The 15,591-nt window shown below is 40.9% G+C and overlaps 1 protein-coding gene across 1 annotated transcript in view; it reads right to left on the bottom strand.

The window, feature by feature from the left end:
- OCRL (OCRL inositol polyphosphate-5-phosphatase) overlaps positions 1-15,331 on the bottom strand; it is a 50,777-nt gene extending 35,446 nt beyond the window's left edge. The window contains exons 1-4 of the mRNA XM_030807030.1: positions 15,061-15,331; positions 14,709-14,779; positions 10,556-10,635; positions 6,993-7,031 (exon numbers count right to left, since the gene is read on the bottom strand). Coding sequence (XP_030662890.1) covers positions 6,993-7,031; positions 10,556-10,635; positions 14,709-14,779; positions 15,061-15,099 — 229 coding nt within the window. The 5' untranslated portion in view covers positions 15,100-15,331. The remainder of the gene's footprint in view (positions 1-6,992; positions 7,032-10,555; positions 10,636-14,708; positions 14,780-15,060) is intronic.
- Positions 15,332-15,591: the final 260 nt, after the last annotated feature.

Raw genomic sequence — 15,591 nt, 5'->3', positions numbered from 1 at the left:
ACACTTGATGCTCCCTCACCATGTTGCTTAAGAGAACAAATTACCTCAAGACTCAACCTTCTACTCTTCTTGTCCATCCTAAAACCTTCTGGACCTCTGTGATCTGCAAACACTCCTACATCCTCAACTTCATCTGAATATTCTCTGCATCTCTCAGTAGTTCTCAACTATGCATGCATTAAAATTACCAGAGGCACTTTATTTTTGTTTTTATTTATTTTTTGAGATGGAGTCTCGCTCTGTTGCCCAGGCTGGAACACAGTGGTGTGATCTCGGCTCACTGCAACATTGTCCCACGGGTTCAAGCAATTCTCCTGCCTCAGCCTCCTGAGTAGCTGGGATTACAGGTGCCCGCCACCATGTCCGGCTAATTTTTGTATTTTTAGTAGAGATTGGGTTTCACCATGTTGGTCAGGCTGGTCTCGAACTCCTGACCTTGTGATCCGCCCACCTTGGCCTCCCAAAGTGCTGGGATTACGGGCGTGAGCCACTGTGCCTGGCCACCAGAGGCACTTTAAAAACAATATTGAACCCAGGCCCCACTCCAGGACAATTAAAACAGAACCTCTGGAGGTGAAGCCCAGGCACTCGTAGTTTCTGAGTGATCTGATCATAGGTCCACATTAAAATTCACAGTCAACTGCAAAACTGGCTGGTCCCTAGGAGGAGCACTTCTCCTACAACCCTCTTATTTTTTATTTATTTATTTATTTATTTATTTTTTGAGAAGGAGTCTCTATTGCCCAGGCTGGAGTGCAATGTCGTTATCTGGGTTCACTGCAACCTCCACCTCCCAGGTTCATGCGATTCTCCTGCCTCAGCTTCCTGAGTAGCTGGGATTACAGGCACACACCACCACACCCAGCTAATTTTTGCATTTTTAGTAGAGACTCGGTTTCACCATGTTGGCCAGGCTAGTCTCAAACTCCCGACCTCGTGATCCGCCCACCTTGGCCTCCCAAAGTGCTGGGATTACAGGCGTGAGCCACCGTGCCCGTCCTAACCCTCTTAATGGAGTCTGTTTATATTCTCTCACACCTGAAGTAATTTTGAGTTGGTGTCTTTATTTGTCCTAATAACACCATCAGACTACTCTTTCTCCTTCTCCCTCAGGCAAAATCCTTTCTCCTTTGAAGCTCATCCATTGGGATCTACCGTTTCCTCCCTTTCCTCTACAAGATCATGCACCATCCTGCCATTAATTTTGGGTCCCTTTAAAATTAGCACAGAAAACCCAGTCAACACCTTCAACTTCCTCATCCAATGACATTCCCCCTCCACCTCAGCCACCACTTCCTCAGTTGCTACTGGGACCCTCTCAGTTATACCCTGGATTTTGTCATCATAGAAACACCACCACTTCATAAACCTCTAATTCAAATATCCCACCCTGACATGTTACTCCTTCCAACTTACTTGCTCATTATCCCCACTGTAACTGTTTTTTTTTTTTAGCCTGATGGGAACCTCCAGCCCATTGATTTCTCCGTTTTCTTACTATCCGTCAGCCCCTTCTTGCTCTCACTTCCCCTTTTATCAAACAGATGCCATCATTACACTCTTGCAAAAACCCAGAACTGCCTTACCTCTCTGTTCTTCCATGGCACCTACCTGGCTAAATATCAACCCTCAGAAATCCAACTAATTGCCTTTCTGTACTTATACCTGAACAACCAGAGGGGGTAAATATGCACACCCACAACCAGATGGCTATCATTATACATTCCTGATTGCCAATCTCAACTGGGTCCTCTATCATAGGAAGCAACCTAAGTTCCTACAATCAGTCTCCAACTACTATCTGAAACAACGGTTTCACACCTACTCATTTATCCTCAAAATTTGGATGCCCCATCTTCTTGAGCCCTCTTAAACAGAATGCTTCAGCTCATACTTCAGAGAAAAAATAAAGCTATCACATGGAAACTTACCTGTATTTGTACTCATCTCATCCTTTCCCTACTGATACAAGGAAGAAGATCCCTCCTATCAAGCCTCCTTCACTTTGAATTACAACCCCTCTGATTCTCTCAGTAATCTTACTCACAACTAATCCCTAGACACACCCCCATATCCTTAACGCTTTCCCTTTCACTAGCTCCTCCACATTAGCATATAATCGTGTTCTAAGTCCTTCTCATCTGAAAAACAAAAATCCTCCTGGATCTCAGATTTCCCTCCAATTCCAGTCCATCTCTATATTCCCCTCCAGTTATGTTTCTTTAAAAGACACACAGTCACAGACCTCCCATTTCTCATTTGAATCCATTCCAATATGACTTCCATACCCACTACTTATCTGAAATTGCTTTAAGTTCACCAATAACCTCCATCCCATGGATATTCTTCAGTCATCTTATTAGACCTATTAGCAGAAATCAACAGTTAATCAGGGCTTGATATAATCTCTTCCAAAAGCTTCTATGATACCATACTCATCTAGTTTCTCTCTCATCACTAATTTTGAGTGCCCTTTGTGAAGTATCTCTTCCTCTATCTAACATTTAAAAGTGGAGTTCCTCAAGTTCAAACATAAATCTTTTTTCTCATTCTATACCAGTATTGTCCAATGGGACTTTCTGTGACTATGAGCATGCTCTAAACTGTGCTGTCCGATATGGTAGCTAACAACTTGATATGTGACTACTGCAGCTGAGGGACTGAATTTCTCATCTTATTTCTAATTATTTTAAATAGGCACATGTAGCCAGTGGCTACTGTATTGGATAGCACAGTCCACACACAATCACATCATCTCTTATGATTTTGAATATCATCTACATGCTAGTGACCCAGACAACTTTCTTCTGAGATTCAGATGCATACATTCACTTGCCAATTTATCATCTACACTCAAGTGTCTCAAAAAAAATCTCAGCCGGGTGAGGTGGCTCACGCCCAGCACTTTGGAAGGCCGAGGTGGGCAGATCACTTGAGGTCAGGAGTTCCAGACCAGCCTGGCCAATAAGGCGAAACCCCGTCTCTACTGAAAGTACAAAAATCAGCTGGGCATGGTGGCGGGTGCCTGTAATCCCAGCTACTCAGGAGGCTGAGGCAGGAGAATAGCTTGAACCCGGGAGGTGGAGGTTGCAGTGAGCTGAGATTGCGCCACTGCCCTCCAGCCTGGGCGACAAGAGCGAGGCTCCATCTCAAAAAAAAAAAAAAAATCTCAAACTAAACATGACTAAAACTAAATTCATGACCCTTCCCCCTTGAGGAAAACTCATTCTTTCTGCAGTATTCTTATTTCTGCAAATGGTACCATCATCCACAATCACGTCAGAAACCCGAGATTCATCCTTGACACTTCCTCTCACCTCTTACACCCAAACCAATTCCTATGGATTTTACCTCCAAAAACATCTATCAAGTCTGACTGCTTCTCTTCGTTACTAATGCCACCACACTCTCTAGCTTATACTACAGAAACAGCCTCCTAACTGGTCTCTCTGCTTCCATGCAAATGATGACAACCCAGCATAAAATCCTTCATATGATTCTCATTTTTGAAATCTCAAAATTCAGATTTAATACAAGGCTTACAAGATCCTGCCAGATCTGCCCCCAGCCTGTTTTTCTTACCTTGGTGCCCAAGACCTGTTTTAGGCACCCTGGTCTTCTATCACTTCAAAGAAAGTGTCAAGCTACTTCCCAGCCTGGAGCCTTGTGATTCCCTTTACCTGGTAAATTCTTCTCTCTCCCATCTTAACCTGCCTCTTACTTAGCCCCTCTGGTCTCAATTTAAATGTCAATTCTTCGAAGAGGTCTTCCCTGACCACCCTCCTAATATACTTACTCCTCTCATAAACTCTTAGTACTTTTCCTCAAGAGCATTTATTAAAACTACAATTATCTGGGCCGGGCATGGTGGCTCATGCCTGTAATCCCAGCACTTTGGGAGGCCGAGGCGGGCAGATCATGAGGTCAGGAGATCGAGACCATCCTGGCTAACATGTTGAAATCCCGTCTCCACTAAAAACACAAAAAATTAGCCAGGCGTGGTGGCAGGCGCCTATAGTCCCAGCTACTTGGGAGGCTGAGGCAGGAGAATGGTGTGAACCTGGGAGGCGGAGCTTGCAGTGAGTCAAGATGGCACCACTGCACTGCAGCCCGGACGACAGAGCAAGACTCCATCTCAAACAAACAAACAAACAAACAAAACTACAATTATCTATATCTTATCAGTTTAAAGTCTGTTTCCTATATTAAAATCCTTAAAGTATCATGACTGTACTGCTTTCTGCTATATCCCTAGAGCCTAGGGTAGTTCCTGGCACATAAAAGATAGTCATATTTTTATAGAATGAATGATTGAATTATAGGTATCTGTGTGACACTAGTACTGAATTGCACAGAAGCAAGAACCAAAGTAGGAACAGCAACTTTATCTTTGTTGTTCTGTACTGATTCTGCACTTACAAAAGTGCCTGACAAATAGAAGGCACTCAACACATATTTGTTGAATAATGGATAAACAAGGGACAGTTTAATTTTAGGAAATTAGTACAATACAGTGTACCAATTGGTCAAATAAGGAAGAATAAAATCATCTCCATAAATACCAAAAAGACATTTGCTAAAATTCAGTATACATTCATAATTTTAAAAAACGCAAACTTGAAATAAATGCAGTTTCTTAATTTAAAAAAAAACCCTGTCAAATCAACAAGCAATAATGTCATTAACAGTGAAATACCACCTGAGGCATTCTCACTGAAATCAGGAGCCAAACAAGAAACATCATCATTTACCACTGGTCCCAAAATTCTCACTGGTATAGTGTACAACAATAGTAGCTACTAGAAAAGAGACAAAATTATTATTTATAGATGATTAAGGTTAGCTATCAAAATGAAAAAACAAAATGAAAAGCAAAAAAGATTAAAAATAAATTTCAATGAAGAAACTGGATAAAAGATAAATATCCACAACTCAACAGCTATTCTGTATACTAGTAATAAACAATTAGAAGGACATAGAAAAAACCTCCACTCGCAATAGCAGCAAATAAAATCCACCACAAAATACTTAACCTAAAAACTATATATATTAAGAAACTATAAAATTTTACTGAAAGATATAAAAGAGGACCTGAAAAAAGATATATCATGTTCCTTGACAATGACTTAATTTTATAAAGATGTTAATTTAATAAAATTTGGCACAGACCTGTGGTGAAATATTTGGTCTTTAAAAAGCATATTATAAAGTAATTGTAAATGACATAAGAAAATGGGACAATATAATGTTAAATGAAGACGCAGGATAAAAACTATATATGAGGATTCCAATTATGTAAAAATATAAAGACTGGAAGGAAATACATAAAAATGTTAACCACAGTGGTGATCTCTAGATTGCAGGAAAATAATCTTAATTTGATACTTTAAGCTTTTCTGAATTTGTAAATTGTATATAATGAAGATGTATTACTTCTGTGAGAAAAAATTATTTACAAAGCATTTAACACCAATATCCAGACAATGGGAAAATGCATATTTACATTAAAATCAGGCCTGCCTAACAAACCCAAGATCTCCTTCCTGCAACACACCGTGTACCATAAAGGTTTATGTATGAAGCCCAAGGATCACGATAAAATATGGTTTCAGTGCAAATACTACTAACTGGGTAGAAATAACAAAGGATTTTATTCAAGTGGTCACTTACCTATTTTCCCCCTATGAGCCAGTAACTAGAACTCTGGACATAGCAACACATGGCTAATGTAGAAGTGGCTACAACAAAACTAATGCCGAAAATTAGGTGCTTATAAGAGAAAAGGCACAGCTCAGTTTAACTTTTCAGCTTTGAATCAAATACCTCTCCACATCAAATATAGGACATTTCCATCTCTTATTTCAGCAGCAATGTCAGTTGTTATGGAATTGCCTTTGTTCTAATTTTGCTTTTTTAAGTGTCGTTTTTGCCTTCTCCTTTCTAAGCACAATAAGAAATAGACATTAAGTTATTTTCTCTCTTGGATACTTGCAGCTGGGGTTTACCTGGCCTTTCAGGCACAGCCTTTAAGACTTCTAAAATCCACGACCAAACGAAAAAAAAAAAACAAAAAAAAACTCAAGCCAGAAAAAAAGCCTACTTAAACTGTTCAATACAAATTAATAGTGCCAAGGGCAGGGACTCTGTCTAAACAAAGTTATGTAAACCCCTACTCCCTAGCTCAGTGCCAGTTCCCACTCATCCAAGGACTCAACCTAAGAGATAAGGCAACCCATTTGATTTAGATTTATGTGGTCAGATACTCTTTTCCATAGCAACCTCACAGTAGCATCGAGTGCCCATTTTCTCCACTCCATAAAATAGTACAATTAGATGATAAACAAAGAACAGCTTGCACAGAAAGTCAAAGATGATTTGCTTCAAACAGATAAAAATGAGAGAATGGAAACACTGAAAAGAAGATCATGTTCCCTCTAATAAAGAGATGCCTTGAGGGGATGGGGCTTAAATAAAAGACTAAACTTTTTTTTTTAAAGGAATGCCTGGACAAGCAATTTAAGGGACTCTTCAGCCTTCCAAAAAAATACAACAAATAAAGGAAAACATTATGACTTAACACACAAAATTTAAAAAGAGGGTAGGGAAAAAACTTAAAATGTAATAGCAGTTAAAAAATGACCAAAAAAACTCCACCAATAAACCTTATGTGCTTTAAACATTAGCCCTTCCTACAATTATCAATTCTGCAGCAATGATTTAACTGACAGCAACAATATCGGTAGCTCAAGGAAGTTCAGCATTAGAAAGGTAGATCATTATTTTTTATTTTTATAAAGATTCTTACCAGCCACCTGCTTTTTCTTAGGCTTAGCCTACATGTTTTTGTGGTGCTAATTTGTATGGCTGCTACAGGAGACTACAGGAAAAGACGGTAAAATAAAAAATGTGCCCCAAAAGGTGTCTTAAATGTAGTGAGTGTTCAAGTAAATATTTGTTGAATAAAAATCAAGCACATTCAGAAAGATACTCACTGTTAGAAGCTATGTCAATCAAAAGAGTTTCTTCTGCTTCTGAGAGGGGAAAAAAAAGACAGTAGGATTAGGGAAGAGAAAACCACTCATTACAACCAAAAGAACACATGCCTAACTAAATAACTGCTTCTCTCAGTCACTACTCCTAGGTCTTAGAACATATTTTTTTAAATCCTTTTTCGTTTAATATTTTTTAAAGGGATTTTTTATAGCACTGGGTTCTAAAGACTATGAGCAAATCAACTAAAATAAAAATGAACCGAAGAAGTAACCAAATGGAACTCCTCAAAGCAAATCAAGGAACGAGAAATTAATAGTACAGAACATAACAACATGTTAATTCAGCGAAAGCAAGTTTAATTCCCCTTAACTGTAACATACTGATTTAACTCTGGGTCCTTTAGATACTTCTTTAGATACCAGAAGGCAAAGGAAGTGACCCTGAAAGCCCAGAGGTGAATTACTTTCTTAACTCAGATCTATTCTCTGAAAATTTCCCAATGATCTTATCACCTCTGCCCCTGCCCCACACATGGGGGCAGAGTATACCTTCAGGTTACAACTACTACCTGTGGGCCCAAGGCCCTCCATACCAAACAGGGTGCAAAGCAGTCTGCAAGTTTAGATTTCTCTTATCTCTCAATAGTTCTCCTGGACTTCTTCCTTTACAGCAAGCGTCTAGACCCAACCTATCTCTTCCCCTCTGATTTCTCTGGATTTGACCAAGTGCACCTGCCAGACCCTCCTGGCAGATTGAACTCTGGGTACTGACTCCTTGGGATTAGCCTGGATCTACCTTGGTCAAATGGAGTAGTCTCACCTTTTTCACCTCCCTCCCAAGACTGAATTGTTTATTTGGCTCCATTACTCAGGTACAACAGAAGCAACTGGCAAGGAACTAACTCATTTAATACTAAAAAGTAGTCTCGACATTATTATTAGGATGATTAAACAAGGGGAATTAGGGCATCAACACATAGATATTGTATGTTTACTACTGTTCTTCATTAACTTTTAGTTCTGTAAAACCTGAGTGTTTACAGATGGTTTTCTTTTTCTTTTTCTTTTTTTTTTTTTGAGATGGAGTCTCGCTCTGTCACCCAGGCTGGAGTGCAGTGGCGCGATCTTGGCTCACCGCAAGCTCTGCCTGCCAGGTTCACACCATTCTCCTGCCTCAGCTTCCCAAGTAGCTGGGACTACAGGCGCCCGCCACCACGCCCGGCTAATTTTTTGTATTTTTAGTACAGATGGGGTTTCATCGTGTTAGCCAGGATGGTCTCGATCTCCTGACCTCATGATCCGCCCACCTTGGCCTCCCAAAGTGCTGGGATTACAGGCGTGAGCCACCGCACCCAGCCGGTTTTCTTTTTCTTTAGAGACGGCCTCACTCTCTCACCCAGGTTAGCATGCAGTGGCACAATCACAGCTCACTGCAGCCTCGAACTGCTGGGCTCAAGCAACCCTCCTGCTTCAGCCTCCCAAGTAGCTGGGACTACATGTATCTGCCACCACGTCTGGCAAATGTTGTTTTTTAAATTTTATTTTTGTAGAGATAGGGTCTCGCAATGTTGCCCAGGCTGATCTTAAACTCCTGGGCTCAAGCAATCCTCCTGCCTCAGCTTCCCAAAATGCTGGGATTATAGGCACAAGCCATCGTGCCTGGCCACAGTTTACAAAATAGATGCAGGGGTCAGGAAATAGAAAGGAGATGAAAATCATAAGTAAGTCTTCCTTCAGTCATGGGGAACTACGTTACACGTGTGCACATATTTTCCCAGATTCTAAGAAGCAGCACTACGATCTAACAATCAGCAATTGATTTCTTATTAAAAATACTAAGAGAAACAGGGTAAAAGAGATCCTAGAGGTAGAGTAAAAAGGTACAAAGCTAATAGGATATTAATTTAAAGTCATGTTCTTTGGCTCTTCTCCTCTGTGAAGGCCTACACCTTGAAAAGTGAGGTGGCCACAGCAACTTACTATGGAACGCAGCTACCTTGTTTAGTATGTCTCTTTCACATAGGGCAGGCTAAATAGCTATCACTTCATTCTTCTATACAAATATGGACACTATTCATTGAAGTTATTTTTAATTCTTAACACATGCATTCTTAAAAAGTCATATCCACTAGCTTAGTATTTTCACTTACAGGAATACATCCTGAGGAAATAAGAGATGTGCAGGTATATTTAGGGGCAGAGATGTTCATCATATTACTATTTATACTAGTGAAAAATAACCCAAATGTCAACATAGGGGAATAATTACATTATGGACCATTCATAAACTGGAATGGTATATAGCCATTAACGGCATGGAAAAGTGCTCATAATACGATAGCATATAGAAAAGACAAAAAATTGTATGAGTATCACTCACCCTGCAATGTATGTGTAGAAAAAAGGAAAATGTTAGGTGTTTATCTCTGAAGGACGGGAATTTAAGTGACCTATTTTCTTTACACTTTTCTGTTCTTTCCAAATGTATTACATTATGTACATGTCACTTAGTGATTAAAAAAAAAGTTCAATGTAGTTTAAGAAATAATCCAGGCAAGGTAAGATTTAAGTTTTCCAAGACAGGCCAGGCATGCTGGCTCACACCTGTAATCCCAGCACTTTTGGAGGCTGAGACGGGCAGATTGCTTGAACTCAGGAGTTTGAGACCAGCCTGGGCAACATGGCGAAACCCCATCTCTACAAAAATTACAAAAAAAAAATTAGCTGGGGGGTGGTACACCTGCAGTCCCAGCTACTTGGGAGGCTGAAGTGGGAGGACCACTTGAGCCTGGGAAATGACCTTGTCTTGAAAAAACAAGTTTTCCAAGAAGCTACAGTTGATACAGAATGCTTCTGCCAGATAAAGCCACTGGTCCTAGTGAAAACAGAATGCATTTGTTCTCTAGTATCAATTTCCTTTCTAGAGCAATGTGAGATGACAGAAGCAACACCTCCTACACAAACCTCCCAATTTTTAAGTTTCATTGTAGCAGATGAAACAACAGATTTTCTATGCTCTGTCCCCAAATTTGAGGGCAGGAGGCCAAATATTTCCTCCCTAGAGTCAATTTTCTTATGATTCACCAATGTCAAGGTTTGAGAATCAGCACAATTGAGTGTAAGGTATTACAATCTGGCAAAGTATGTTGCCAAATGTCTTAATTTCAAATAGCACATGGAGAAAGTGCTGAATGTGTGGGAATCCAAGTGACCTTGGTACCTTATAATGAGCACTGTGTCCGTTAAGCCCAAGAATGTTATTTAAATCCACATATAGGTCAGTCAGCATAAAAAACTACCTACACAGGTAACAATCTACATACATCTCTAACCCAAGCCAAGGAAACAGGTGAGACTATAGACACACATATACAAATATATTTCAATATAACCCTTCAGCATTCTTAGAGAAAGTATCATCTCCTCAATGTTATCTTTTTATGCAAAGAGTAATACATTTCATTTTACATGCAGTGACAAATTTAAATATGTACGGTATTACATAATGCAGTAATGACCAAGAAAAAACATTATAAAACCAGCTAAGCAATTAAAGCTAGTACCTTGAACACATCTGAAGTGGCTATTTATAGGAATGATATCTTGAACATGCTGTTCCTTCTCATGCAACTGGATTATTAACCTAGGAAACAGAAGAACGCATCAAAGAATAGCCACTGAAAAACCCATTTAGCAACAAAATACTTCGCTGTCCTGTTACACAAATCTAGTCTGTATTTATTAGACTTGCTGCATCTAGTTCCCTGGATCTGAGCATCATGACAGCTGGATATTGCTCTAGGCCTAAAAGGATGCTAGTGGTGATGAACATCTGATTACCCACACTGTTCTCTAGGCCATATATCCTAAAAACAGTGTACAAGCTTAAGAGCATGAATTACACAGTATATAGCTTCAGAGTATGCATACCAGAGTGAAGAACTGACAACTAGATGTGAAGTGCATGAGTGCAGGGACCACAGCTATCTTTACACCATGGAATTTCTAGTACCTAGCACAGACCTGGCACACAGCAGTTGCTCGTGTGTGTGGAATCAACGAATTAGAAAATTCATAAATTAACTTTCCAACTATATTCCCATGGCTTTTTACCAAAGAATGGATCTGTCTCTTCAAACAAGCATTCAGGTTCATGGAGGAGTAAGAGGGGGTGCTCAGCCAGCTGGATTGGCCAAAATATCAGTGACCAACAAGGTGGCAGATATCACAACTGGATTGCCTTCAAATCCCTTGTGTTTCTTCTCTGGTTTCCAAGTTTACGCTGGTATTTCTACATAAACATGAGTAAACCTGACTCCTCAGATGAAATCCATACTTCTAAATCCATACGTACTCCTGAAATATTAATTTTTCATTTATTATTTATCCTTAGTGGTCCAGAAGCAAGGTGCAACCTACTGGTAAACAGCCATTCTGAACGTCAACTAGCATTCTCAAAGTCAAGCACTCTTCAAGTATTGTTTTTAGTTTTTTGGTCAAGAACACTCTGTTTCTTCCCGAGTTTCATCTCAAATATCACCTCCTCCATGAAACTGTCCTCAGTATCCCCAAGCAGAACCAGCAGCCTTATCGCCTTTGTTTGCCCCTCTAATAAAACACTTATATACTCCATTATGGTTATATTTATTTCCCCTCACTGACTTGAGCTCCTTGAAAGCAAAGACCAGATCATATTCAGTTTTGTCTGCAGCCTAACAGATGCTCAACTAGCTTAATTACGTTGAATAAATTAACTAGCTTAATTAAGCTATAAGCAGAGGTGAATTTTTAAATGAAACTGTCCGACTTCTGACATTAAAATGTCATTGTTTTGAAGGGTTTGATTTCTATTTTGTTGTCTTTTGGGGGTGCTTGTTGCTTTTGCTTTTTGCATTTTTAAATGTGTTAACTTTGAAGAGGATAACCTGGGATAGGATAAGTAATTACTTAGATAGAACTAAGGGAAATAAAAGTATTAATGCTATTTTTCTGCTCTGATCCTTCTTGCCTAATTTGCAGGGGTTTGTATTCTAAGGTGATTACAGGAATATGGGGCAGGCCCCTTTCAATCTGGAAAGTTCATGAGTTGAGTGGAGAGTCCTATAAACCCAGATGGAAATCAGAAACCAGATAAAAGGCTGAGAAATCAAGGGTTGAGGAAGAGCTTACTTTGAGGAAGATAAACACAAACCACTACAATCTCAAAATACGTAAACAAGAAATGGTGTTGAACATTAGCATTAAAGCTTCATCTGGACAGTACTGTTAAAAACTATTACAAAACAAATAAACTGAGAATTTAAGTGAATTTCACAAACATTTATTGAGTATTTACTACGTGTTACCCACTAAATTACAACAAAAGAGTAGGGCTAAGAATAAGCATAAAAATTCTACCTGAGTGTAATTATTCATTTCAGAATATAAAGATTAGAAATAATTGGTATACAGCAAAACAATGGAATTCAGAATTTGGTAGCTGTCAAACAGAAAAGAGTGACAAATCCTGAATGCCAACTCTGCCTTATCCCTAGGAAATACTTTGATTTGTTCAAGGAAGGTTAAAGGTCAAACAGGTTTTGTCACAATCTATTATCCTTGAAAAAGATGAATCTTAGTGTTTGATTCCCTGTTTCCAAAAAAAACCTGATTTTTAATTGTAATTTTGGTCAAGTAAATTTCCTATGGTTGACAGTAGGAACCACAGACCTAAAGATTTAAGTCAGGCTTCAAGTTCTAGGATAAAAAAGCCAAAAGTAAAAAGTTCTGGACACTCGAGTCAGAAAAGGCACCAGAGAGACAAGAATATGAGGGTTACAGATGGTATTATGGTATTAGGTGTCTCCAGTAAATGCTTTCAAGAGACAGCTTCTCAGTGTAATTCTGAGACATGTTACATAGGATCAGATCTCAGGTATTCTACTCCCTAATTGCAAACAAGTGACTTAACCTGTCTGTGCTTCAATTTCTGTATCTATAAAAGGGGGATGATGATATTACTATTTTATAGTAACCCTCACATGTGGATTAAATGAACTAACTAATGAAAAGTGCTTAGAACAGTACCTGGCACATAAGCAGCCATTGAATGTTAGTTATATAGCAACAACTATATTAGTTGTTAGTTATATGTTAGTTTATATATAAACTATAGTTTATATATATTTAAAACTATTCACATAGTTTATATATAAACTGCTAATATAGCAACAACTATATTTGTTAGTTACATAGTTGTTAGTTATATAGTGTTACTTATGCATTAGTGTTAGTTATATATCAACCCATACCCCCACATATACCCCCAACTATACCCCCATAACTTACACAGAATTGGAACACAAGACTTCCTTATTAGCTCAACAGAGTTCAAAAGCCACTAATCCGAGGGACTAGATTCTGGGCTGTGGTCATCTCAACAATGTAGCTATTCTACTCAATCTTCATGATTTTGTTTTTACATTAGAGGAAACCAAGGCACACAAGTTTTACTGGTTTGCCCAAGGGTCACCTCTCTCTAACCTACTCTAGCCTTTGGAAATGTTAGTGGTGTTCCACTTTTCTGCTGAATTTAGTTTAGTTTCATCAAACTAGTCTTCCAGGGTTTGATGAACTTCCCAATAGAGCTGACTAAGCAGGACCTATGAAAGAGCTACTTCACAGAATTAGCTGACATCCAGTTAGAGTGGCACCAATAGTCTCAGAGAAGAGCAGGCTGGGCCAGTGGGAATTTCTTCCGTGTAAATCAGACAGCATAGACACAGAGGATCTAAAAGTGGGGACTGAGAAAATTGGTTTTAGGCCGAAGCCAATGTTGGGAGCTGGCAAGATTTAAGTGAACAATGTTTAAACTGGGAAGGAATATGATGTCAAGAAGCCAGTGAATATCCAAGTGAGGTGTCTTGGGCACATAGGGATAGGGGCCTATGATGTGTAATGGTCACCATGGATACTTTTGAGATGAGACATTAGTGACAATAGAGTGAGGTTAGCAGCTATGGTGATAGCTTATCAAAATAATCTTTTGATCAATCAGTCAACAGTATTTACTGAGCTCCTATGGCAGAGAGGAAGGTGACACACTGATAAAATACTGTCATTTCTATCTCTACACATTTCATTACCTTTTCTAACAGTCAAGTCAGTAAGTGAGGCAGTTTCTGGCCTACACTAAACCATTACTGAATTAATGAATATGCCTTCAACCAAGTGGGATAAGGGAGTGGGGAGACTGGAGAAACCAGCTGTATAGGGTTAAGACAAGTCTGTAACGTTAATGAAGCATTTCCATAGCACTTTTACTTTTTGGAAACCACTCTCGCATTTATTTTCCCCCCAGTTATAATTCCAAAGGCTGTAAGGTAAGGCAGTTAATGGTTTTATTAAACTGAAGAGTTAACTTTGGCCCAGAAAGCTTTATTGACTTGCCCAACGTTACACAACACATGTCAGTTGCAGGGGCAGGAACTAAGAACCCAGGCTTCCTGCTTCCCCGCCCATTCAGTCCTTCCACTGAGCCACACTGCCAAGCACAATCCAGAGGCTTGGAAGTTGGGGACAAAGCCCCGAGGTTAGAGAGCACTGGCACTTCACACCTGGACCTGAACCTGTTGCCCGCGTGGCCTCAGTAGGAGGACAGTGGGTGACCCGTCGCGGTTTGGGGTTGGGAGGTAATGGCAGGCTCCCCTCCTCTGTGGGAATCAGGTGGTTACTTACTCATATTGCCCGTTCCTCTGGGCTAGGGTCAGGGCGCAGGGCTCCCGGAGAGGACCCTTCATCTCCATACCCTCGACAGTATGCGGGCGCTAGTCAAGGGTCTCCTCTGGAAGCGCAGTGGGGAGGAGTGGTGCACTGCGGGGCGAAGGGGGTCTTCCACCCACGCCCACCCCCCCCCGCCGCCCTTCTCCGCCCCCGCCCCGCCCGGCTTCGTCTCCCGCGCCGGCCCCCTCCCCCTCTCTGCTCGGCCCCTGGGCCACCCGGTTGCCCCGCCCCGCCGTGTTCCGCAGGGCCCCCGACCCCCACCCCCGGCCCTGCGCGGCCTCCCCTCCCCCTTCTCTCCGGCGGATACGGCAAGCGGCTGGGTTCCGACCGGGAGCGGCGGCTCCATTCAGGCGGCCTCCGGGCTCAGCAGGACAGCGGACTGCGGGCGAATCCGACGACACTGGCTCCCGAGTCCCTACACCCACCCACCTCGGCTGCGTGTCGTTTGAGGAACAGCTCCGCGCCGGGCGCCCGGGCGCCAGGAGCCGGGAGCGGGGAGCTGGGAGCTGAGAATCTGACCCGAGAGAGAGCGGCGCCTCGCGCCCCCGCCAGTTTTCCAGGCCGCCGCAGATTCCGTCCCCTGCGGTCAAACTGCGGAACTGCAGCGAGAGACCTGACGGACTGGGGGCGTCTCTACCAGGTCCAGCAAGGAATGGGTTTTAAATGCCACCTGTGACATCAAAATTGTTCTGAGGACTTTGAAGATGGCCACAGAAACAAAACACAGTCATACCTATGGGAGATCTCAAACCTGTTGTGTCAATACGACCCACATCATTCAGTAAAAAAAATACATATATATATTTCTTAAGGTTATGTCCCGTGTTGGTTATCCTAC

Source organism: Nomascus leucogenys, chromosome X, assembly GCF_006542625.1.
Source record: "Nomascus leucogenys isolate Asia chromosome X, Asia_NLE_v1, whole genome shotgun sequence".
Classification (NCBI taxonomy): Eukaryota; Metazoa; Chordata; class Mammalia; order Primates; family Hylobatidae; genus Nomascus; species Nomascus leucogenys.
This window is presented reverse-complemented; position numbering and strand designations above follow the sequence as displayed.